Source organism: Brassica napus, chromosome C9, assembly GCF_020379485.1.
Source record: "Brassica napus cultivar Da-Ae chromosome C9, Da-Ae, whole genome shotgun sequence".
NCBI classification, from domain to species: domain Eukaryota; kingdom Viridiplantae; phylum Streptophyta; class Magnoliopsida; order Brassicales; family Brassicaceae; genus Brassica; species Brassica napus.
This window is the reverse complement of record NC_063452.1, coordinates 44123958-44148650: the sequence shown is the minus strand read 5'-3', so window position 1 is coordinate 44148650 and position 24693 is coordinate 44123958. Positions and strand designations below refer to the sequence as shown.

Below are 24693 nucleotides of genomic sequence, written 5' to 3'. Positions count from 1 at the left end.
AAGCAAGACGATCTCAATGATGCACGCAACAACAATACAAGTCTAGACACTGATCAAGAACATTCCTTTCATAGAGCCCTTCGATATACAACAAACGCAGCTTCTAAGCAATATCCTAAACGATTTCAATTAAAACAAAAGGTTGAGAGCTTTCTTCACTTACAGGGTCGAAGTTATCGAGATATGATCATCTGCTTCGTCTTTCAATCCATCTTCTCTTTCTCTATCTTTCCTTCTTCTTTTCAGTCTTTCGGTGAAACAAAACAGAATCGTCGTTGAATCCAGAGACAGAAGATGGAGTTATCGAGATTGGATCGCCTCTCCGATATCGAACGAAGATCGAGAGAAGAATCGCCAGAGAGTTTTTGTGATCGAGACGAAGGAGGAAGAGACAGAATGATTTTCGTTAACTACCCCGACGAAAGGAGAGACAAACATAAATGTGAGGTGCAATAGAAATAAGACACGTGGCGGTTCCTACCAACTCTAAAAAACCTTCATTTAACACCGGTTCTCTTAATTTCCATTCTTTTTTATTTTATTTTTTCACTTTTCCTTAGAACCCCTATCAAGAGACACCAATGGAGGTGCTCCGAGAGTTCACTGGTAGTAGTACCACATTGGATCATATATTTGAAATATTTTATGGAAAGAAAGAAAGTGTATAAAAATTTTAAATATTGATAGGAAAATGAAAATTGTGTTTATGTCGTATTGTCGTGTACGTTATGGGTCCCACGAATATGACTATCCATATCATGATTGGATGAACTATCTGTTTGGGATCGTACATTCCTTCGTTGTGGACTTTTTGTTATCCGCCATGAATATCCACGGTTATGATTACCTACATCGCGGTCTGCATGCTTCTTGTATACCCTCTCTATTTGTTTTATTACGTTTTGCAACGAACCTCATAAAGCGAAGAAACAACACTAGTGATAAAGTAATAGAAATTTATCTGCTGTGATTTAATTGAATATACAACCTGCATATAGCTGTCTAGATTTGTGCTTTTCGTATGCTAATTGTCAAATGTTTTGTCTACTGTAAATTTATTGAATCATATATAACCAAAAATGAGGCTAATTGTCAAATGTTATGACTACTGTACATTTGTTGAATTATGTATTTCATCTTTTTATAAATAATTGTCACTTTGACATTTTTCACGGAGATTAAAAAATAATATATCTATATTTAATGTATGATTAATTAAATAATAATGATTTAAATAAAAATTTATTGATTATTCAAATAGTAAAAATTAGATTTAATGTATAATTTACATTAAATAGTAAAAGTTACATTAAGATTGTAGAATGACATTTTTTGAAATAAAATTTAAAATTTAAAATGACACTTGTTACAAAGCAAAGGGAATATAACCAAAAATGAGGTAGATTTCAAAAATCAAAACTTTATACTCCTCGCTATGAACAAGAATCTCACCAACTCACCTGAGTATCATATACATGAAGTTCATCATTTTATAGATTGATGACAGAAATTTTAGTGATCCGAATTCTAAAGAGTCTAGAGTTTAATAGGTGACAAGATAAATTTTGAAACTATAAATCTATAACCAGGGGCAAGCAGTTACAAACATCCACCTAAGTCGCCCAATGTCACACATTCAGTATTATTAGTTGGAGTTCACCCCACGAAAAAACATAAATAATTTGTTCAGCTAAAAATGTTGCTAAATACAGAAAATATAATGAATAATTCAAAATGAAGGACCACCCATGAATATGTTGCTGATTCTTTTCGAAAATATTTTAATAATATCCGCGAAATCAAATTGTATATCACTAACAGTTAACTTGTTTCAGTTCATCTAACATGATAGTATTACACGCTGCCATTAATTCGAAAAATAAGTACAATATTGTTTACTTTTGTGCACTAAAAAGAAAGATAAAATCCCGTAATTACTGCCGCAAGTAATTCTAATACACTTCAGAAAAAATTCCACCACACACGAAACCTTCCACTCAAAAGATTGACCAAAAAATGGAATTTCTTCTTACACCTCAATGATGCAATCTCATAATTCAAGAGTCAGGATCTTTCTTTCTTATTTGCAGATGTAGTATTAATTATTCCCCACAACATTGAAAGAGCTGGAAATGTGATTTCCTGATTATCGAACGGTAGAATTAAGCCTTCTAAAACAGCTTTAAAATAATTTGTTTGTCTTTTAGAAAAAGTCACCCATTATTAGATTGTGTTAATTTTACAATTCATTCAGTAGAAACATATTTTTCATCATTTTGGCTAACCATTTACCCAAACAAGTTATTGTATGAATTAGTTTCTTTAGTTTTCTTTTATCTTCAGACAAAATATCAAGGCAATGGATATATAAAGTTTAGAAGTTAAAACAAACAAAGTTAAACAAACAACAACAACAACAAAAAACTTTAAATGCAGTTCTTCTATCATACAGAGTGTCTTTTTCGATTTAGAGCATATCCATAATATTTTTGAACCAATCATTAACTAGTGAAATTGGTCAGTTTTTTTATGTACTGGATATAATTGTCGTTCAAAAAAATGTATTGGATATAAAATATCTTAGACCAATCATTTGTCACTATCAAATTTAATAAGAATTAAAATGGTAAATAAATGATTAGGTCTTGGCAATAAACGAAGATGTATATGAAGGGAAGACAAGTCAGAGTTGAATTTGGGATGATGAGATGAGTTTGATAACTTGAGGGCACATATTCCTCAAGTTCAAAGTTTACTTGTTCCATGGTCGCATGATCATGAATCAACACACACATGTCTTCTCCACGTGCACGGTACAGCCCAGCCCATGTTTGTTCTCATGTTTCAGGATATATTCCCATAGTCGTATGCATATATACCATTTATATATACACACAAATTTGGAGTTTTATAGATTAATGCAAAGAAAAAGGTGATATAAGAGTAAGACTACATGTGAGAATGTGACCAAAGATGCAAAAAAAAAAACCGCGTTAACACCTTGGTAGTGTACTAAACTACTAATAATACATTAGGGATGGCTTTAAGAACTTGAGTTAAGGTACAATCATTTTCTTTGAACTACATGTAAATCATGATTCATGACATTTTAATCAGATTGATGTCCAATGAGGCACCTGAGTCATTCAGAAATAACATTGGACATTTATTGGGCTTTGGTGATTGGCAATAGCCTATAATCCGGCCACATTAAAAAAACAAAAGAGAATTCATTCAACACTCTCTGCGTAAGTGACTATCACAGAATCTGAACCTTCAGATATTAAAACCCCGCCAACTTTTTTTGATGAAAAAAATACATATGTATATCAGAATGTAAATAACTTATTGACAAGCTAAAAAGGTAATCTGGTATTTACCATTTAACCTATTAAAATTGATTGTTGCCAGGGAAGGTTTTTTTGTTGTTGACCAGAAGATAGTATTTCTTTTAATGAAGGGCTTTCTATAAAAATACATGGAGCTAATACAAAGATATGATTTTCTTGGATCATACAGGTTAGACAGAGTTAAAAAAGAGGGATTTAGTTTACACTAACTAGATTTGAAGAATCAGTTAAGAATCAGTTAGAGGGTGTGAGAGAAAAGCTAACTCACTAAAGACTGCTAGTAGATTTGACCATGACCACCTCGGCTTCTTTGACCACGTTAATTCACTATAAAAAGAGCTAGTTACGTTTGCAGGGATTGTTTTTCAAAGAATTGGATATTTGGCAAGCACCAGTAGGAGCCTGATGCGAACTTTACTAATGTCAGGGTCTTTCCCGGCGATTATAAATCGTTTTTGAAACGATAACAAAGTTATGATAGCTTTGATAAAACTAATGAAGTTTTTCTTTCCAAAATTTCTCCAATGTTTATGTTAAAATAATACGACTAGACGAAGAGTCTTATTAAAAGAGAGAAAACAGATTGTCAAGTTTTGAACTTTTGGAAACGATCTTTAGTACAGTTTAATGTTGGAGTGAGCTTACGAGAATAGCTCAAACGATCTCTTCGGACAGTGTTGAAGGTTTCCTGAGAACTGATGTTGTTGGGGAGATATGGATTTCAACCAATTATTTTGGTAAACCTATTAGTATGACGAACCTGTCTGTCACGTGATATTTTCTTAAGATAGCCATTTTGAGTTACTCTACGTGCTGCATATGATAAGCGGATACATTGTACATAGATAGACAAACTCTTTTTGTTTGAGAGTCACATATATAGGTTTTATATACCGATGGCAGTAATATCAAATACATATACATAATACTTACATTAATGCTACATCATTCGATTACTATATTTATTAATTTATTATTATACATAGCTACACATAAACTTCAGGAAGAAACTGAAACTCAAAACATGAACGGAGTCGGTGAGAATGCGGGAATCACTGGTTCGAAAGCATTTCTCCTGCAATGCCGATAAAAATAATGTCAAAACAATAGTTATATTGTTATAAACCATATGATCGATGTCCATAACCGGCCCGGTCTATAACCGGCCCGGTTATAGACCGGCCCGGTTATAGACCGGCCCAATACCAAGAGAGATTGACGGTCCAACCCTAGAGAGAGAAAGAGGCGGCCACATGAAAAGGAGAAAGAGACGGCTTAGGCTTTAGAGAAAAGGAAACTCTATTTCCTTTTCCTTATATTTATACACTTTCCATAATTATGTATTTCTTTTTATCTCTTTGTAACTCTCATATATAAGGGCACCTTATGATTGAGTAATAATACACACAACTTACAGATTCCTAAACCTTAAGTTCATAACACGTTATCAGCACGATAGCCTCTAACACCCTGAGCCTAAAACCAAATCAACAAAACCTTAAAACCCTAAAACGAAAAGGAATATGCCTCGGAACTTCAAAGAGACCGTTCTCTCAAACCGTGAGAACCCAGAAAACGATCAAGATATCAAATCGAAGCCCTTGCCGAGATGAATCAGTCAGTGCAAACCGCTTGTCGATCTGACCACCGACGCGCCCTCACGCACATATATAGTGCGCACCGATTTGCTTTAAAACCCTAATCCGAACCCGACGATACCGACGAACCCTAATCCATTTGCGACTCCGTTCCAGCTCGTGTCCACCTGATCAGCTCCAGCCCCAAGGCGTTCCTGATCCTAGACAAACTCAGCTCCATCCTGCATCAAGGACAGCTCGCGTTCCAGACTGCAAGCGCCCCGTTCGCATCAGAGCCGCTCGCGATCCCGACTGCAACAGCTCCCGTTTGACGATCAGCTGCTCGCGTCTCCAACCTCAATCCGTTCGCGTCCAAGCCAGCTCGTGTTCAGCTCGCGTCCAGCTCGCGTTCCTGCCCAGCTCGAGGTTCATTCTCTTGGTGGTCTGGTTTCAACAATCTACTAAAACTAAAGGTAAATTCGAATTCTAAGAACATGAAAATCAAATTTGGATTGCTTGTAAAGAATGAAACCATAAAACCTAATCTCTAAAGATAAAAGCCATAGGATAATAGATCAATCCCTAATGAGTAAATCGAAGCTCTATAAGTTCGATCCCCAAACCCTAAAATCGAGATTGATCCATTGATCAATTAAAATCAAAGCCTTAAAGGTTTTGAATCTCAAATCAAATCTCTTTGATCTAAGATCAAATTTTCGAAAATACCTAAACCCTAATTCGAAAAACTGATTAATTAAAACTGATTGAATGTTGATTGAGATTGAATTGATCATCCTGAAATTGTAATTGCTTGTTAATCAAATCGAAACCCTAAAATCCTAATTTTGAAAATCGATTTTGATTGTTTGAATTGAATATTAATTGATTGATTTGATCACCTAGAACTATTGCTAAGATTGTTTAAATTTGAATCTGAATGAATTAAGATTGTTTAGATTGTTTAAACTGAAACCCTAATAACCTAGTCTAGATTATTTTGAAATCGAATCTGAATTGTGGTTGTGTGGCCGTGTGGCATTGTTGCATTCTAGGTTAATAGTTCTTGATCATACCTTGTGGCCGTGTGGCCTTGTTGCATTCATACCCTAATTTGATCACAATTGATTGATTGCAAATTGCACTTAGAACTTTTCTAGGAATGGTATTGAATCAAATCAAGTAGCCGTGTGGCTTGTTCTTTTGTTTGGCCGAGAGGTTTGTTTGTATTGATTGCATCATATAGAAAAAAATGTATGTTAGGATTGCAATTACATGACAAACTAAATGCATAAGATTGAACCGATTGCATTCATGGCCGTGCGGTATGCTTATTGGCCGAGAGACATAGATCTTGGCCGTGAGGCATTGATTGATTGTTTAAACCTAAAACCCTATTCGTTTAAACCCTATTCCTAAAGACCTAAAGATATTAATCTATGATTTTAGATGTCGAAAATCAACAACCTGGATTTCGCTGCCCTAAATCTCTCTGGAGATAATTACCTTCAATGGGCGCTCGATGCTAAGATCATCCTGAAATCCAAGGGTCTCGGTGAATGTATCACCGAGAACAATAATGATAATGAGAAAGATCGTTACAGAGCCATCTTGATCATTCGTCATCATCTAGCTGAGAGTCTCAAGGATCAGTATCTAACCATTGAGAATCCACTAGATCTTTGGAACGAATTGAAATCGAGATATGATCACCAGAGAATGGTGATCTTACCAAAAGCTCAGTTTTATTGGACAAATCTCAGAATCCAAGACTATAAGTCTGTGGACGAGTATAACTCTGCACTGTTTAAGATTGTTTCTAAAATGAAGTGTGTGGTGAAAGTATTACGGAACATGATATGCTTGAGAAAACCTTTTTCACTTTCCATGCAAGCAATGTGCTGTCAACAACAGTATCGTGAGAAAGGTTTTAAGACCTATGCTAATCTTATTTCTTGTCTCTTGCTTGCTGAGCAGAACAATGAATTATTGATGAGAAACAGTCAGATGAGACCTCTTGGATCAGCTCCACTACCTGAAGCACACATGACAGAGGACAATAATGAGTCCAACCACGTCCAAGGAAACGGCCAGTATGGCCGTAGTCGAGACAAGTCGAACGGACGTGGACGCGGTCGAAGATCTTTTGGCCGCGGGCGAGGAAATGGTCGAGACCATGGCACATTTGGACGAGGTCATGGTTGCGGCCATGGATCTTCATTTAAACCCCAACACTCGACCAAACTAGACGAATCTGTGTGCCATAGGTGTGGTATGAGCAATCATTGGGCTAAGACTTGTAGGACTCCCAAGCATCTTGTTGACCTCTATCAAGAGAGTCTGAAAGGGAAGAATCCTGAAGCCCATATGACTTACCAAGATGATGAAAATGACTTCAATCATGAGAAGGACGATCTTATGGATTATGAAACTTCAGATTGTCTAAAAGACTGAAGATTGATTTCGACATTTGTAATCTAAATTTATGTGTTCTTTGTTTTGGTGTTTTTCATTTCTATGTTTCCATTTCTTCGAACTTGTTTTTTAAAACTTAATAAAAGGAATGACTGATTTTATTAAAAAACGCCAATATGAGTTTATAAATTAAGGGTATGGTACACATTAAGGTATATGGCCAGATATATATAAGGGCAAGCATTTAGATGCTTTATATTCACCCAGAGAAACCCATTGAGATTATAAAATATAGAGATATAAGAATGGTTTCCACAATGATACAATGGGCAAAAGGAAACAACAGTTCCTTCAGAGTTATGAAAATCGCCCAAGGCCATATTAAGTCCTAAAGACTATACTTGCATTCCCTATTGATCTAGACTATGCCAAGATCAGTATGATAGAGGCAAAAGTCATGGTAACCAGAATGGGTTACCCACGAAATTATACACTTTATGGCATGACCGGATTGGCCATCCTGGTCCAAAACGTGATGCAAAATTGATATTGGAAAAGGCACAAAGAGTTATCCCATAGAATCTCACGTGTGTAGCATGAACACAAGGGAAACTCATTAGGCCATGATGTCCCAAAGCACTTAAAAATTATAGAATGTCCATGAGGGGGCAGTGAGGACAAATCCGCACATGTCCATACTATATGTAGCTTAGCTGAATCCTTTTATAAATCTGTATTGGCCATTACCCATAGGTCCAAACTCTCAGTCCAAGGCTTGGGGACACACGAATTTACATGCACCTTAACTAATAAGCATCAGACCATTTAAGTGAGCATAGATATTCTCATCTCAAATTTAATACGGGTCATGAGCCAGACATATACCATCTTGAGATATTTGGATAAGCCACCACAAATATATGTGCCGTCTAAGATGGATCCTTAGAAGAGGATGAGGATGTATGTTGGATATGAATCTCCCACAAATAATGAAGTACCTTGAGCCAAATATGGGTGATCTATTTAGTGGCCAAGAACACGGATTGCAAGTTTAATGAATCCGACTATCGAACATTAGGGGGAGAAAATAATAAGCTGGTAAGAGAAACAGAATGGCATCGACCATCATTGTCTTGGCAAGATCCTCGGACTAAAGAATGTGAAATAAACGTCCAAAGATTATACATTTACAAAGCTAGCTAATCAAATGCCAGACACATTTGCTGACCCAAAAAATGACTAAGTCATATATAAACCAGCTTGTAAAGCACCAACGAAATTTATGTCCAAGAGAGACACAGTCAAGTTGCTACAGAGTCTATACAAGATAGACCAATAGGTTCCAAAAGATAAGAATCCTAGGAAACAAAAGAAAGGTACAAAAGAATGATAATCAAAATCCAAATCCGAGGTTACTAAGGAAACCATCCCAGACATGGAGATAAGGCCGGCCGGCTCTAAGGTACAGGTACCAAACGCAAAGTATTAAGGTCATGATAATAATGAATCTCAATCGATTATATCATGTCTGGAACATAATGGAACCAATAAAGAATGTCGACATAAGATGATTTATTTGCATACAAGGTAGCACTTGAATTTATGAATATAAGCAAGGATCATGAACCCACGTTAGTATAAGAGTGCGCACTCGTAGAACAAATTGGATTGAATGGAAATGTGGGGTTAAATATTTTAAAGAAGAAAGGTGTATTTGACCATATGATTAAAACGCCATATGATGTTAAAACCAGTGGATATAAATGGATCTTGTGAGGAATAGAAATCGTGAGATATAAAGCTGATGTTGCACAAGGATTCCCACAAAGACCAGTAATAGATTATGAGGAGACATACTCCCATGTGGTGGATGCAACTACTTTTAGATTTCTCATAAGTCTGGCTATATAAGAGAGAAAAAGTAGACTTGCAGCAAATTGATGTAGTGGCTGCATATTTATATGATCCACTGGATAATGAAAGTACTAGAGGGTATTGAGCTGAAAGTACAACAAGTTCTCGAGAACAATATTGATAATCATCAAAGTATATGATCTGAATATCCTAGGAACCTCTGGGTACAATTTCCCAAACAATTGAATATCTCAAGAAAGAGTTTGAGATGAAAGATCATGGAAAACAAAGTTTTGTTTGGGACTACAGCTTGAGTACATTAACAATGAAATCCTTGTGCATCAAATAGTGTATACAGAAAAGGGTATTCAAGGGATTTAATGTGGACCAGTCTCACCCATTATCTAGTACATGGGCGTGAGATCACTTGTTTTAGACACTGATTTGTTTGGTCCACAAGAAGGACATGGTCGTGAATATCCCTGACTTGGACACGGATCCTTTGGTCCCAAGAAGGACAAGAAATATGTCTTTGGTCCGGTCCGGTAAAGTCCATTACCCAAGTACCATTGGCGCCTTGATGTAATAGACAAGCCATACTAGGCCGAACATGTGTTCTTGCCGAGAATCTCTTATATGTTTAGCTCATGTTCGACCATAAGGCACTAAAGACATACACGTCCCTAACCTTAAGTACTATTGGCGTTTTGCCTTGATATTGAGACCATTAGTCATTGGTATCCATGAAGCTCAACCATCAGGTTGGGATGCGCCAACTTGAAGGACATATACGGAGATTGGGATACGTAGACCGAAAGATTTTCAGTGATGTTCAGAACAGGAGGAGTAATGCGTGTTGTACTCTTTTTCCTTAACTATGGTTTTGTCCCACTGGTTTTCCTGGTAAGGTTTTAATGAGGCAACATCCAAAGCATATTACGAACTCTGTATGGTTATGACATCCAAGGGGGAGTGTTATAAACCATATGATGGATGTCCATAACCGACCCGGTCTATAACTGACCCGGTCTATAACCGGTCCAATACCAAGAGAGAGAGAGACGGCCCAACCCTAGAGAGAGAGAGAGAGGCGGCCGCATGAAGAGGAGAGAAAGACGGCTTAGACTTTAGAGAAAAGAAAACTCTATTTCATTTTCCTTGTATTTGTACACTTTCCATATTTATGTCTTTTTTTTTATCTCTTTGTAACTCTCATATATAAAAGAACTTATGATTGAGTAATAAAACACACAACTTACATATTCCTAAACATTAAGTTGATAACATATCTTTATCTTTTGTCGATTCTATTTATAGAATTTCTCGTTAAGTTTATTTTGGTTAGCTTGCCACTTTACTACTTTGTTTACTCGGATAATCATTAACATGCTGACGTTGACGTTCCAACTATATCGAATCTTTATCCACAAAACAGCATCTTAACTACCATGATTATCTGGTAATCTTCTCTTTATCTTTTTATAAATTACGATGAAAGAAAAAAAATAAATTGAAAATGTTACATTCTTAAACTAATACGGCTAAAACCCCATAAATTTACTAGTATATAACCATATAATAAACTATGATCTTTAATTATATTAACCAAAGGTATTATGTGAATTTGTTAGTTTTTATGATAAATAATTTTGTAAAACACTTTTTTTTTTAATGATCAAAACTTCAAGAATTGAGTGTTTACCCGAAATCGTCACTGCGGAAACGAACATGACCACCACCGGATCGGGACGACGCGTCTCCACCGCCACCATCACTTTTACGACGGATTTTCCTCTTCTCTTTCACCTTTTCCGATGTCTCCTTTACCGCCGGCTTGTGCTCCGAGATAACGCTGAGGGACGGCGTCCACTCCGCCGCTTGGCCCGGTTGACCCGCAACTCTAACGCGTTTCCGCCTCCTTCGCTGTTTCATTAACGACTGCGTTTCGCCGGAAATAGAATCATCCGCGGTTGCGGCGGATTGGTGGAACTGCTGCGAACCAAAACAAGGCACGACGAGCTCCAACAAGAATTTCATACCCTACACCACACCACACCACACCTAATCCCTTTTGTTCCTTTTTTATTTTTCTAATTTAAATCTTAGATTAATCTTTAAAAAGAGCTAATATTCTGAGATGGTTACAAATATTTTCAAGAAATGTTTGAGAAAGTCATTGGAGTGGTGATACTCTTCCGAACAAGAGACAATTTATAGGGGAAGTCAAGTCGATGATGACTCATTTGATTACGTGGACATATGTTTTGTGACATCCCTTAGTATTAACAATGATTGATTTATTCAACACCCTCTTTTTTTCTTTTTAACACCCCACATCATCTTCTTTTTTTTCCACCTAATTATTCAACACCCACTTTATTTTTAACATCTACAATAGTTTTGTTTAATAAAATTCAACACCTTACCCCACCATTTTTTTAAATCATCTTATTATTCTTTACAATTTAATAGTTACATAAATAATAATTTCGAGTATAATTAACATAAATAATTAAAATGACATATTTAAAAAAATACATTTATATTTTTAACTATTTTTAAAAATACAATATTTTTTATTAAACAAATAAACTTATGAAAATTCAAATACACACGATGTAATACAACAAATAAAAACACACAACTTAATTGGTACAATAAACTCAATTCAAAAACATAAAAACTCTTAAACCACACGTAACTTAAAGTCGTTTTAATTTTGGAACATCCCGAATTTTGCTCATATGTGTTTGACTAGATTTGCTTGCAATTCGTGATGTACCTTTGAATCACGTAATTCAGATCTAGCACGCACATGATTTGCAAAAACGGGTAACACCTCAGTCGAAAATGGTTGTGGTGTACTAGAACCACTTGCCTCAGATTGATCATAATCGGTCCAATGTTGAGCATATGTATCTCGTTCATCTTCAACAATCATATTATGCAATATGATACATGACCGCATGATGATAGCCAAATCGGCTATATCCCACATGCGAGCTGGTTCACGAATGATTTTGAATCGAGCCTGTAAAACTCCAAATGCACGTTCGATGTCCTTCCGACATCCTTCTTGATATTTTGCAAATAACTTGTCTGGCTCACTTTGAGGAAGTCGGATTGATTTGACGAAAGTTGGATAAGAAGGATAGATACCATCAGCTAGATAGTATGCCATGTCATACGGACGTTGATTCAGGAAAAATTTCACTCTAAGAGTATTTCCTTGTTCAACATCATCAAACACCGGAGAACGATCTAGAACATTTATGTCGTTTAATGTGCCTGGACATCCAAAAAATGCATGCCAAATCCATAGATCATGAGAAGCAACTGCTTCAAGTATAACAATGGTGGTTCCCTTATCTCCTCTAGTAAATTTACCTTCCCACGCCGTTGGACAATTTTTTCATTCCCAATGCATGCAATCAATGCTCCCGATCATCCCTGGAAATCCCCGCATCTCACTGACGTGCAAAATTCTTTGAAGGTCATCTTGAGTTGGAGCTCTAAGATACTCGTGTTCATACAGTTGTATGACTCCTTTACAAAATCGACGCAAGCACTCCAATGATGTAGTACCTCCTATTTTGATATATTCGTCGACTGCATCAGCCACAACACCATATGCTAGCATTCGCATGGCAGTAGTACATTTTGCCAATGGAGATATACCTTCTTTATTGGCTGCATCAACTCGCTGGGTGAAGTAGTTGTCATTGCTTGATAGGTCTCCAACGATCCGAAGAAAAACATGTTTTCGCATCCTGAATCGCCGACGAAATATTGCATCATCATATGTTGGTTGATTCGCAAAGTAATCATCAATAAGCCTTTGATTTGCAGCAACATGATCTCTTTTGAAGTATTTTCTCTTGCTGCGAGGTGTTTGTTCTTCAACAATTTTTTTTCGACGCTCTCTAAACCGATTAACGATGTATCTCTCTTCAATTTCAGACTGTTTTTTGTAAGCTTCAATATCAAAAGGAAATTCTGACGGATCCATTGATATTTTTGTAAGCTATGATTTGTGTTGTTGGTACATTTATGAAATAAAGAGTCTCCATTTATAAAAGATCGAGTGGCTGAAATTTTTGGACTTCAAACCAATATTAAAATGACATAATTAATAGATAAGATTAGATTCTCTCACAAAAGCCAAAAGTCACGGATTGAATACAAACAAAACTATTAAAGTTGAAAAAGACGTACCCATTATTAAAGTAGAACGAGACAAACACATATTATTTAAGTAGAAAAAAACAAACACACAATATTAAAGTAAAAAAACAAACACACATAATTAAAGTAGAAAAATACAGATTATTAAATCATAAAGACTTGACATCAATTAATTTCCAAATAGATCGTGGCTCAACTTCTCCAACAGCTGTTTGTTCTTGTCGTCGAGATGCTCTTTTTCACTTAGCTTCATGAACATCTTCATCTTCTTAGCTTGAGTCTTTTCTTTCATCAATTGGTTTGCCTTCTCTTGTCTCTTGGCTATTTTGTCCAATCGTTTCAATTCCTGTTCTTTGAATTGTTTGAATTCATTCCACTCTTCGTTGACCATCTCCAAAGTTACACCGACGTTTTTCTTTTTACCTTTTTTTTTTGTTGCGTCTCTCCCCATTGGACGGACACTAGATCCGACAGAATTAGAGTCACTTGCATCATTTTCGTGGGATCTCTTAGATCCACTACTTGAACCACTGTTTCCTCCTACCTGGCTACCATACCGTGGTTGATCACGGAGAGCATGCCATTCTGACATTAAATTGAAATGTTCATTCTTACCACCTGAATATATTTCATGCGCTTTTGCTAGGACATCATTCTCCGACCACCCACTTTGTTGCATACGCGTAGCATTATCGTACGCGCCAACCCATTTGCTCAACTTTTTGCTCATATAGTTGTAATGGTTTCTGCACGAAGCTCCATCTCGTGGAGGATTAAATGAGCAATACTCATTACAGTACTCATCAATTTTCCCCCAATATGCTTCACTTTTTTGGTTCCTGCCAACAACACTATCAGTTCCATACTTAATCCAACCACTAATTAGCACCAAATTTTGATCAGTGGTCCATTTCGGGCTTTTGCGGCAAGCATGAGTTGAATCTTCTTCATTTTCCTTTCGAGTGCCTTCATTGACAGCGCTCGTGACACCAAGACCTATTTGTGTAGAAAATTCTGGAAATTCGGTTGTTCCAATATTTGGTACAACATCATTACCCATTGAAGCTGAAGAAATAGGAGGCCTTTGAGATAAATTTGGTATCACCGATCCATAATACGGAGGATAGTTTGGAACAGATGATGGCATAAAGAAATTTGGTGCAAAACCATAATTTGGTATATTTTGGGGTGTGTTTGAAGGTTGATTTTGAAAATGATAGTTGTTGGGATTTGGATAGTTGAAAGGAAAATTTGACGAATTTTGAGTGTTAAATGGATTATTATTGTGATCCATTTGCAAAAGAAAAAGAGTTTAAACACAACTTTTTTTTAATTGAATGCTAATACAAAAATTATAGTGAAAATTGACGTTTTTTTTATGTATCCAAATGAAGTGAGACTAGTCTAATTTTATAGATCATAAAAAATCATGAATTTTCATATAATTTTTTTTATATATAAAAAACGATTACTATAAAATAATTGAGTTTTAATAATTGGAGGAGATAAGAATCTCAAAAGAATTTGATCAACCAATGAAAATATAGGAGCTGATTTAAAGAAGATAAATGTTTTTTTTTCTGTGGAATGGTTGCGTGAATCTCACTTGCTCAACTTTCTCTCCATTCACTTGTCGCCACGTGTCTCTGTGTCCCCACTTTTTTAAAATTCAACTGGTTGAATTTATTCAACTGAATGTAATCCACGTAACAATTTTGTTTCATTCAACTAGCCCATTGCAAGCATTAAACTGTTGAATCTAAAATTCAACTAGCCCATTGCAAGTAGTCTTATATACTAAATCACAAGCCACTTGCCCAATAAAAATCTGACACATATTTTTTTGTTTAAAAAAATAAAATCAGTTAAAAATAATCTTTGAATCTTCAGAAACATTTATAAAATTGAATCCCTAAATTTTCTCTTACCGGTTACACACGTTTAAATTTTGAAAGGAAAATTGTGTCATTTATAATTAAAAATCATGTCACGATTTGTTTTACAGTTTAACTTCTATATAACTTCAAGTAACTAATTTACTTCATATCTCTTTTCTTTACCATCGTATCTTCTTCTCTTTTTTTCTGAGTTTTGGGTGTAGTTAAATCTATACTCGTTTGTATTTAGCCTTTTCAAACTTAATTTTCTTTTATTTTCCATTCAATGATGTCGCATTCTTTTTAATTCTTTCTATATGATTTATGTTGAAAATGGTATTTAATATGCTCCAGTTCCAAAGCTTTCGTCAAACAAGAAAGGAAAACTCAAGAGTTTTTCAGCAATTTAGGTAACAATACATATATCTGAATCTGCTATATCAAATTGAGTACAAATTGGTTTGTTATGGTTTAATTATTTTACAAATATGTTTTTTAACAGAACATATTCAACTTTCTTACAAATCCATATATAAGTCTATTATACAAACTGAGGATTATATATATATATTTGTCTTATCTGAACTTCAAGATTCAAAGTGCAAGTTCAACCAAAAAAACCCCAAAATATCTTTTATTTTTATTTTTAATTTGGCATTTATATTTATACAAGGAAGATTACAAAACTTTTAAATAAATAATTTCAGTAAAATTTTTAAAAAGTTTAATATTTTATTTTTGTTATATTACAAATAAATAGTCCAAAAAAGAGAAGAAGAGAATGTTAATATAGTGTTAGTGGGAACTAAACTTATATAATTGTTAAAAATTTCAAGTCCTATGCTTATTGTTATGATTCTAACTTTCTTATTAAAATCAAGAACTATCGGTTTGATAATGTCCCATAACATATACAATTTATTGTTATTCAAAACGTTTAATTTTTAATATTTTATAATTTTATCAAAATTTAATGTTATTAAAATTATAATTCTTAATAGGACTCAAGTATCATCTACAAATATTGCAATATAATACATGGAAAATTAACATCGGACAATCAATTTTGCTACAAATCATACTAGTTTAACATAACAAATTAATCATTTTTATTCCCGTACGCAGTACGGGGTAATATACTAGTTATTACTAAACTGCCTTTAACACCTTATCTTAATTAGACCGGATTTGGTTTTAGTTGAAATTTAAACCGAAACCGAGAGGTGACAGTTTGCCAAACTCAGTCTATAATTGTTTCCGAGTTAATTATCTGGGGGTTTTTGTTTTGTTTTTTTTTTTTTTGTAAGAAAATTATTCTATTTTATTTGGAATATGAAACAAAGTTTGATTCATCATATAAATAACAACTATACGCTACACCCAGCCAACACAATGATCATCTCACATAAACCGAGCGGGTAGATAAACTTTAGAAAATCACTGTGCATGTCGTTTCTCGCTGATCAGTTTCATTTTCGATCATTATGTACATATTCAATCATGATGAGATCATTGCAGCTAGGGGAATTGATGAAGCCACAAACAATTATATTACTAAGATCATTTAAATTCAATATTACTATATATATATCATCAAGTACGTCGCAATATTTGATGATACAATCTACATACTAATGTGTATAAACATGTGTTATAATACGTGGCAATTAACCTTATCTTAAATTTAAACTCCTGTAGATAAGAACTACATTAAATGGATCAGATTAGCTTCGTATCTTCTAACGATATAGAAAATGAAACGGTCCAAGGTAACTAAGTATAAACGAAATCATTAAATGGATCAGATTCATATCCTTTTCTTCACTTGCTAATACATGAAACGAAACCTGCTACATTTAAACCCTAATTCCACCACATAGAACGACTTATCTCAAATGCTGTCACGTCTGAAAGCAATCGCACATGCGGCGCAACCTAAACGACGATGACTCACGTACGTCTCTTCTGTTAATTTGTCTGTACTGTCTTAATTAAATTAACACAAATATGCATGCTCTCATGTATTATTAATACGTCGACTTTACAGTAATACTTTGTGTAACATCCCGAGTTGTGATATGTGAAAAGGCTTAAGAGAATTGATTTGGCTATCTATGTCACCAAAGTTGACTTACCTTTTCCGGAGCACATCCTAAAAGAACTCTAGAGTTAAGCGTGCTTGAGCTGGAGTAGTGGAAGGATGGGTGACCTATCGGGAAGTGATTCGCGATAGCGTGCGAGTGAGGCCAAAGCATGGGAAAAGATCAGGTGGTGATTGCAGGGTCAGTAAACAATGATTTCGAGCCTTCAAAAATTAACGGACCGACCGTCGGATGGGATGGGGCCCACGGGCCGAGAGAGCGGGCGTGGGTGGCCATTAGCCGTGGACGGGTCGGGGCGTTACAAGTGGTATCAGAGCTGGTTAGCCATCTCAGTTCTTACCTGAGAGGCGTCTTGAGACTTGTCGTGGGCCGCAACGAGGACGTTGCGTTCTTTGAGAGGGGGTGAATTGTAACATCCCGAGTTGTGATATGTGAAAAGGCTTAAGAGAATTGATTTGGCTACCTATGTCACCAAAGTTGACTTACCTTTTCCGGAGCAGATCCTGAAAGAACTCCAGAGTTAAGCGTGCTTGAGCTGGAGTAGTGGAAGGATGGGTGACCTATCGGGAAGTGATTCGCGATAGCGTGCGAGTGAGGCCAAAGCATGGGAAAAGATCGGGTGGTGATTGCAGGGTCAGTAAACAATGATTTTGAGCATTCAAAAATTAACGGACCGACCGTCGGATGGAATGGGGTCCACGGGCCGAGAGAGCGTACGTGGGTGGCCATTAGCCGTGAACGGGTCGGGGCGTTACACTTTGCATGAATAATGGAGTTTAATCAGTTGGTTATGTTGCTACTTGCAAGGTATCACGTGCCAATGTACTCGTAAGATATTTTGACAGAGCACTGATATTAATCTTCAATCCTAGCCCACACGATCGACTAAAAAAAACTAGAATAAGAACCTAAGCGAGGACACGTGAGTTTATCGACATTTCTCAAGATCATATTATGTGGTTAGGATTACGTACGTCTTACCTTACTTTAACGAGAAAGAACAAGAAGAATGATAAAATCATCGTCGACGAAAATGAACTTGATTTGAAACATTATCCAATTTGAAAGAATCGTGTTTAGTTATTATGCAGTTAAGTTTGACTTGTGCATACTCCTTAATCTTGGAAACAAAGCCAATTTGTACACGTTGAGGTCGACACTCTAATCATAACTAACGTTTGTGTCTAAGGATTAGGGAAACAAACAACTTATATCTCACAATCAACATAATAAACCAAGTACACTCCAAAAATTCTAGCTGAAATAGACCTAAGAGAGAAAGTAATGGGTCTCGTTTGATCTTGGAGTAACATGGTGAGCTGTAAAATAGAATTGGTTGCATGAGAAAGAGGGAATCGTCTCACCAAATGCATTTGGACAGCAAAAGAATGTTATAGTATGAACGGTATCTCTTTTGTTTTGTTTTGTTTCCTTTTTTTTGTCTCTGTGACATTTATTGCATAAACTTAAGTACGCCATTAGTATTTTTGATATTTTTTTGTTTGTTATTGTTCAGTCCACATGTTTGAAAATGTTCGTGTAGATACTAGACATCTCCACGTGAAAACTTTGAGAACTCAATGTTGTGGCCCAATGAATTATTCACATATATATGTTAAAATCATCATCAAATGGTTGCAAGTTTGTTAATATACTCATAATGGTTGCTTTATGAAAGTGTTCAATCATCTCTAGCAAATTGTGAGTTAGTGATTGGCTAATGGCTACGGACCCATTGGGTTGTATGAAAATGTTGCATCAGATTGGGGTTCAAAGTTCTTTGGTTCACAAAAAAAGAAAATTTAAATTCAAAAAGTAAGAACCAAATTAGTTCGAACTTTTGTTTGTTTCAATGAGGAACGTCTTAAAAGAATCTGGTACATAGATCAAAAATCAACAGACCAAACCGGACCTGAATCTGCCATGACTCCATCAGAGAGCAAATTAATCTAATTTTAAACCGGCCCATATATATAATTTAAAGTTTCTGAACTCCACCAAGGTGCAAGACGCTACGGAGAAGAGTCAGTTAAATCATAGTAGATAACAGAATGAAGCATAACACTAATAATAATGATATAATGGATTCATGAAGAACAAAAGCTCAAAGACACCATGAAATGGCATGTTTCAATAGCGGTTACCATACGGAGGAGGAGGCATGTTGTTGTGAGGTCGATATGGCTCTCTTGGTCTTGCATACTCCGCGAAAATGACCCAACCGTCAAGAAACTGCAGAGAAGAGAATTAGACACAGATGTCAGTAAACATAATGGATTTTGTATTTGAGAAATGCAGGAATATAAATAATAACCTTGCCATCCATTCCAGCTATGCCTTTTGCAGAATCCTCTAAGGTGGTATAACGAACAAATCCAAACCCTTTTGAATATCCTGAGACTCTGTCCGTGACAACCTTAGCTATATAAACCAAATCGAGGAAGAAGGGATAGCTACAGTTAGTTCAGTGTTCAACTAGCTTTGATGCGCAGAAAATGTTCATAAAGAGGAAGTTCAATACCATCGGCAACTTCTCCAAACTGAGCGAAAGCGGTCCTAAGTCCTTCAGAAGTGGTGCGCTTACTAAGACCTAAGGTGACACGAAGATGATCAATCATTTAGGTGTAAATTTTAGAATCATAACCAAAGATATAAATAGAAACTGAGAGAGTATCAGAAGAGAACATGAATCCTAGTTCTGTAAAGAGAAGCCCAAGAAGGCTTATTGTGTGTAGGGTCTCCTCTAATAATGTGTATCTTTGAGTTGTGTATGCAACCACACCAAACTCTTTTATGAAATGAATAAAACACTTTTGGAAGCTGTTTTAGAGCATGGTATTGGATTGTCTCACAAAGATAGTAATCAGATTAAAACCCTCGAGACTAAAGTCGTTAATACTAGCTAGCAAGAAGAAGTGACAAAGACAAGACATTTCAAAGCAACTAACAAACAAAGAATCATACATACTAGCAGTTATTAAATCATATTAGAACACAAACCGTAACTGCAAAGAAGCTCACTTTTTCACTAATCGTAACGAGCAACGATAAACCCTCAAAAACCCAGAAATGAAAAAGAGAGATAAAAGAGAAAGAGGAGTAGTGTTATACCGGAGACGAAGAGATTGGTGCTGGGTTCCGCCTGAGGACGAGCCGGAGTTTCGGCGTTGGCTTGTGGAGAAAGGAATGAAAACTTTGTAGCATTCGAGCAGAACAGACGCCTCAATCCAACGGGAGCCGATGCCATTTCCGTCGCCGCTCTCGCTACCGCCGGGAGTCTCATAGCCATCGCCATAGATTCAATTGACCGATCGGCGTCTTCTCCGGATTAAGAGAAACAAAGTTTTAACTAAAACCCTAACGACTAATTGGGTTTTTGGAGAGAGAAGACGAAGAAGAGACACAGAAAAGGTATTCAGAAATGACAAGTGTACCCCCGTGTCAAACTCAAATTTAACATGGTGGTAACTCGAAAGTAAACTTCCAGAACTACCTACATACACTAAAAGAGAAATTACCCTTCGTACATGTTCCACTTTCATTCTCACTTCTATCTATAGTTGATCTCATTCTTTTAAAACCATTTTTTTTTCTTCAAAAATCAATGATAATCTTTGTTATCTTTCTTTTAACCTATAGAAGCTTTATGAAATTCTTGTAAAAAGAGTATTTCGTACACTGTATAATCATCATATCCAATAATTATCCACAGTCTTATCATTTTTTGGGTAACTTTGTTTCGGTTTACAGTTTTGCTATTTTCGATATATCTAGATTAAAAAGTAGAGAATGTGCAGAACAATTAGAGAAGATGAACAGTATCTGCTGCGTTGTACTATTCTATTTGAGAAACATAGAATAAAAATGATTTCCTTAACGTTTCAACAACATATGAATTTGATAATGTATTTATTTAGCATATGGTGTTTTAGTATGAAACTTTTTGTATTTTTCTTTCTCTCATTTTCATTTTCATATTTTTCTTTTTCTTTTCCTTTTACTTTCCTCCTTCTCTTCCTCATTCTCCTCCCATTTTTCATCCTCCTCCGTTGCAATCAATTACTACAAAAGATCCCACATGTAGTATCGCCACGTTCAGTTGCTTCACCATCACCACCACCGTTTTCTCCTCCTCCACAACTCCATCCGTAGTCTCCTCAACTTTTCCCACCATATCTTCTTCTCCTCTTCTATCTTCCGTGGTGGTTTCTTCTCCTCCATCAACCCTGGCGACACCACTCAATTCCTTTACAAACTGTATTTTTTCATAAATTTCATAATTTTTAACATTTACCTTTCACACTCAAATTTAACATTTTTGTTTTTATTCTATTTGAGAAAATAGAATATAATTGTCGTTTTACGATCTTTCTTTCTGAGTTTAAGAAAACTGGTTGAAAACTTTCATATATGCAAGACTATAACTTTCTCTCTCTTTGTGTCTCATGACTCTCGTCCCTTCTTTTTTTTTCTCTTCCTCTTCATCTCTCTCTCTTCTTTCTCTTTCTTTTATTCTTCTTCTTTAATATACTATTGGTGTAAATAGATTGTTTAGTACTATCTATTTAATAGATATAGTATATTTAATATAATATTGCCAAGCTGTCACCACTAACTTTGGCTTCCAATTGGTTTGGTATTGTATGTGTCGAGTATTCCATATTATGTCATAATCATGTATAATATAGTCACATAATTGAAACTTAACCTTGTAACTAATTAAATCTTTTGGGTGTAGTATAGTATGATAGTTTTAGTTTTGGAGTGTTAACATGACGTGCGCACACCTTGAATGAATTTTGGTCATGTTTATGTGCAAATTGTCTCATCAGCTGCTTGTAACTTTAGCATGGCTATATTCTTAATTTTTTTCTTCTCTTATGAATATAGAACAAAATCTTTCTACATTTTTTTGTCAACAACTTTATAGACTCATATTGATTCTGTGAACCACACCGGGAGATCTTGATCCATGTGAACGACGAAAGACGTTTGTTTCCTAACACTGCGTGCTAAGCTATCCGCCTTTTAATTTTGCGTTCTTGGTACATAGATAATCTCTGATGTGAGAAAACTTTCTTTCAGGCTCTTAATAACTTCCAATTAACTTGCAAAACTGGTCATTCTTCTGGTTCCGAAACCATCTTCATCAGTTGAGAACAATCCGTTGCAAACGTAACCTGAAATTGTTGTAAGTTTCTCATACATTCCATCGCCCATAGTAGCGCTTCCATCTCTGCATGAAGAGGAGAAAGGATAGCCCGTACATTCCCTGCCCCCATAAAACTCTCAAATCCTTCTAAAGTACTGAACCAGCCTTGACTAGAAAAATATCATCCTCTTTCCAGGATCCATCTGTGAAACACCATCTTCCGGGAATTAACGGAAGAGTCGTAATCTCTAACTGTGGTACCGTCTTCTGTTCGTTTAAAATATGTGCCTCAGCCTAGAGTGTAGATTCTGTTTCTGCCAGTTTAAGGGTATCTCTAGGTTTCATATCCAGGTTACTAAAAATTTTATTATTTCTTCATTTTCAAATGTACCACAGTTTTCTATTGTTTTTTTATCAAAAATGTTGAGCAAAATATTCATTTTTCTAAAATGTGTATCAACTAATTGTAAACTAGATGAATTTCAGATAAAATTTGAAATTAAAAATTGAAATTAAAAATTGAATGAACATAACAGTTTATTCGAAACAAAAAGATGTTGAACTAGATAAAAAAAAAGCTTAACAATTTATTTGTTAATACATACTGCCAACATGTGGATAAGCGTAGATGGGTGGTGTTAACATGATGTAAAGGCTTAAAGTAATCTATACTATTAAAACATGATCATATTGTCTTTTTTACCTTAGTCTGCCCTTTCTTTACTAACATTGCATAGGGGTGGGCAAAAAACCCAAACCGAACCGATCCAAACCAAACCAACCGAAGTTAAACCGATCCAAACCAAACCGTTCTCTTTACATAACCCAATTGGTTCATGTTTTACTCAACCCGAATGGTTTGGTTTGGTTTGGATTGGATTCTAACCGAACCAAACCAAACTAAACCAATAATCCAATATATTTTTACCTATATATATATAAAGATATGTGTGTGTGTGTGTTAACATATTGTAAACTTTAGTTAAAGTTTCGTTTTTCATTTTTTCTTAACTTCCATATATTTTTTAAAAAAATCCAAATATGATTCAAATAATCCTAACACATAAAGATTGTACTGAAAACAAAACCTAAAGACTATAAGCATCTAAATCGTAGCCATCTCGTTTCGTTCATCTTCTCCAATTTTCATTCTCTAAATTATGTAACAAAGTTATTATAGGATCAATAAAAACAAAAAGGTAGATGCAAATAGTCTTTTAGTTAATAAGTTTTGGAATGCTTACAAGTCTTTGTTACACTAATTAGATTACAAATAGTCTGATCTTTGCTTATTATGTATTTCTTCTTTCGGCGTGGTTAAGATTTTTGTTATCGAGCTTTAAATTGTTTTTTGTTTCATAGATTTTTAAAGAAAACCAAACTAAATCTAAACCAAACCGAACTAAACTAAACCCAAACCGAACCCAAATCAAAGCTACTTTGGTTTTAATTGGGTTGAGTTTTATAAAACCCAAATTAACCAAACCAAACCGAACCCAAACCGAACCCGAAACTAAACCGATATGCCCACCCCTAACATTGCATGTTTCATTAAGGGCAATCAAGTAATATTAATAACACATCTATATTGGGCCTTTTTTTTTGATCCAGCCCACTGTCCACATCAGATCTCTCTTGGGCCATTTGGACCGATTAAGAAATCAGATCCAATTCTCACATTTTTTTTTTCCTTTGGGCCATTGAGTCCAAGTTCAAATAATTTTTTTCAACCATTCTTAATTTTTTTTTTTTCTTAATATAATTTAAGCATTCATAAAAAAATGATTTTTTCATTGAAAAATATAAATCTTTATTAAAAGTATATAATTATTTTTATTAAAAATATTAACCACATAATAAAATTAATTCATCAGAGTTATACCAACTTAATTCATTAAAAAAATAAAGTTTAATTTTTTAAACATAAATAGTAATTTAAAATGAAACATGATAAAAAAAGATAAAAAATTTAAGTCTTTTATAAAATAAAACACAAATATATGAAATATGAAATTTACTAAATATTTTGACCATTGAAAAAAAAAGAAAATAAACCCGCGCTTTCAGTTTTATATTAATTTCTATACACAACTAAAAATAAACTAGACTTTATTTTTCAATTGGATTACCTTGTAGTTGGAGTTACAAAAATAACAAAATCATCAGTCCCTTGCACGAAAATAA

The 24693-nt window shown here is 35.1% G+C and overlaps 4 protein-coding genes across 5 annotated transcripts; all 4 read right to left on the bottom strand.

Moving 5' to 3' along the window:
- Positions 1-4194: 4194 nt before the first annotated feature.
- LOC111210542 lies at positions 4195-11395 on the bottom strand. Of its 2 annotated transcripts, none has more exons than XM_022711016.2 (2): positions 10896-11393; positions 4195-4425 (listed from the first exon to the last, which is right to left on the bottom strand). In XM_022711016.2, the coding sequence occupies exons 1-2, from the start codon at positions 11228-11230 to the stop codon at positions 4368-4370; spliced, it is 393 nt and encodes a 130-aa protein (XP_022566737.1). In that variant the 5' UTR covers positions 11231-11393; the 3' UTR covers positions 4195-4367. The 2 variants fall into 2 exon arrangements, with proteins under 2 accessions (XP_022566737.1, XP_022566738.1); XM_022711017.2 differs by lacking the exon at positions 4195-4425 and adding an exon at positions 10327-10668 and having other exon boundaries at positions 10896-11395.
- Positions 11396-11921: 526 nt separating this feature from the next.
- Positions 11922-15664, bottom strand: LOC106384087 (glutathione S-transferase T3-like). The gene has a single exon (XM_048768448.1). The coding sequence runs from the start codon at positions 14670-14672 to the stop codon at positions 13548-13550; it is 1125 nt and encodes a 374-aa protein (XP_048624405.1). The 5' UTR covers positions 14673-15664; the 3' UTR covers positions 11922-13547.
- LOC125592674 lies at positions 11934-13202 on the bottom strand. The gene is made up of 2 exons (XM_048768022.1): positions 12779-13202; positions 11934-12481 (listed from the first exon to the last, which is right to left on the bottom strand). Exons 1-2 carry the CDS (start codon positions 13200-13202, stop codon positions 11934-11936), a joined length of 972 nt encoding a protein of 323 aa, XP_048623979.1.
- Positions 15665-19307: 3643 nt separating the features above from the next.
- LOC106423119 (organelle RRM domain-containing protein 2, mitochondrial) lies at positions 19308-20769 on the bottom strand. Its single transcript, XM_013863904.3, has 4 exons — positions 20469-20769; positions 19879-19947; positions 19672-19778; positions 19308-19589 (listed from the first exon to the last, which is right to left on the bottom strand). The coding sequence occupies exons 1-4, from the start codon at positions 20650-20652 to the stop codon at positions 19488-19490; spliced, it is 462 nt and encodes a 153-aa protein (XP_013719358.1). The 5' UTR covers positions 20653-20769; the 3' UTR covers positions 19308-19487.
- Between the last annotated feature and the right edge of the window lie 3924 nt (positions 20770-24693).

Coding starts and splice junctions, on each gene's coding strand:
- LOC111210542 (XM_022711016.2), bottom strand. CDS start 11,230: ATGAAATTCTTGTTGGAGCTCGTCGTGCCTTGTTTTGGTTCGCAGCAG. Junction 4,426..10,895: donor TTCCGCAGTGACGATTTCGG/GTAAACACTCAA, acceptor TCGGCATTGCAG/GAGAAATGCTTTCGAACCAG.
- LOC125592674 (XM_048768022.1), bottom strand. CDS start 13,202: ATGGATCCGTCAGAATTTCCTTTTGATATTGAAGCTTACAAAAAACAG. Junction 12,482..12,778: donor CGAATATATCAAAATAGGAG/GTACTACATCAT, acceptor TTGGATGTCCAG/GCACATTAAACGACATAAAT.
- LOC106384087 (XM_048768448.1), bottom strand. CDS start 14,672: ATGGATCACAATAATAATCCATTTAACACTCAAAATTCGTCAAATTTT.
- LOC106423119 (XM_013863904.3), bottom strand. CDS start 20,652: ATGGCGATGGCTATGAGACTCCCGGCGGTAGCGAGAGCGGCGACGGAA. Junction 19,948..20,468: donor CACCAATCTCTTCGTCTCCG/GTATAACACTAC, acceptor GTGTCACCTTAG/GTCTTAGTAAGCGCACCACT. Junction 19,779..19,878: donor GTTTGGAGAAGTTGCCGATG/GTATTGAACTTC, acceptor TGGTTTATATAG/CTAAGGTTGTCACGGACAGA.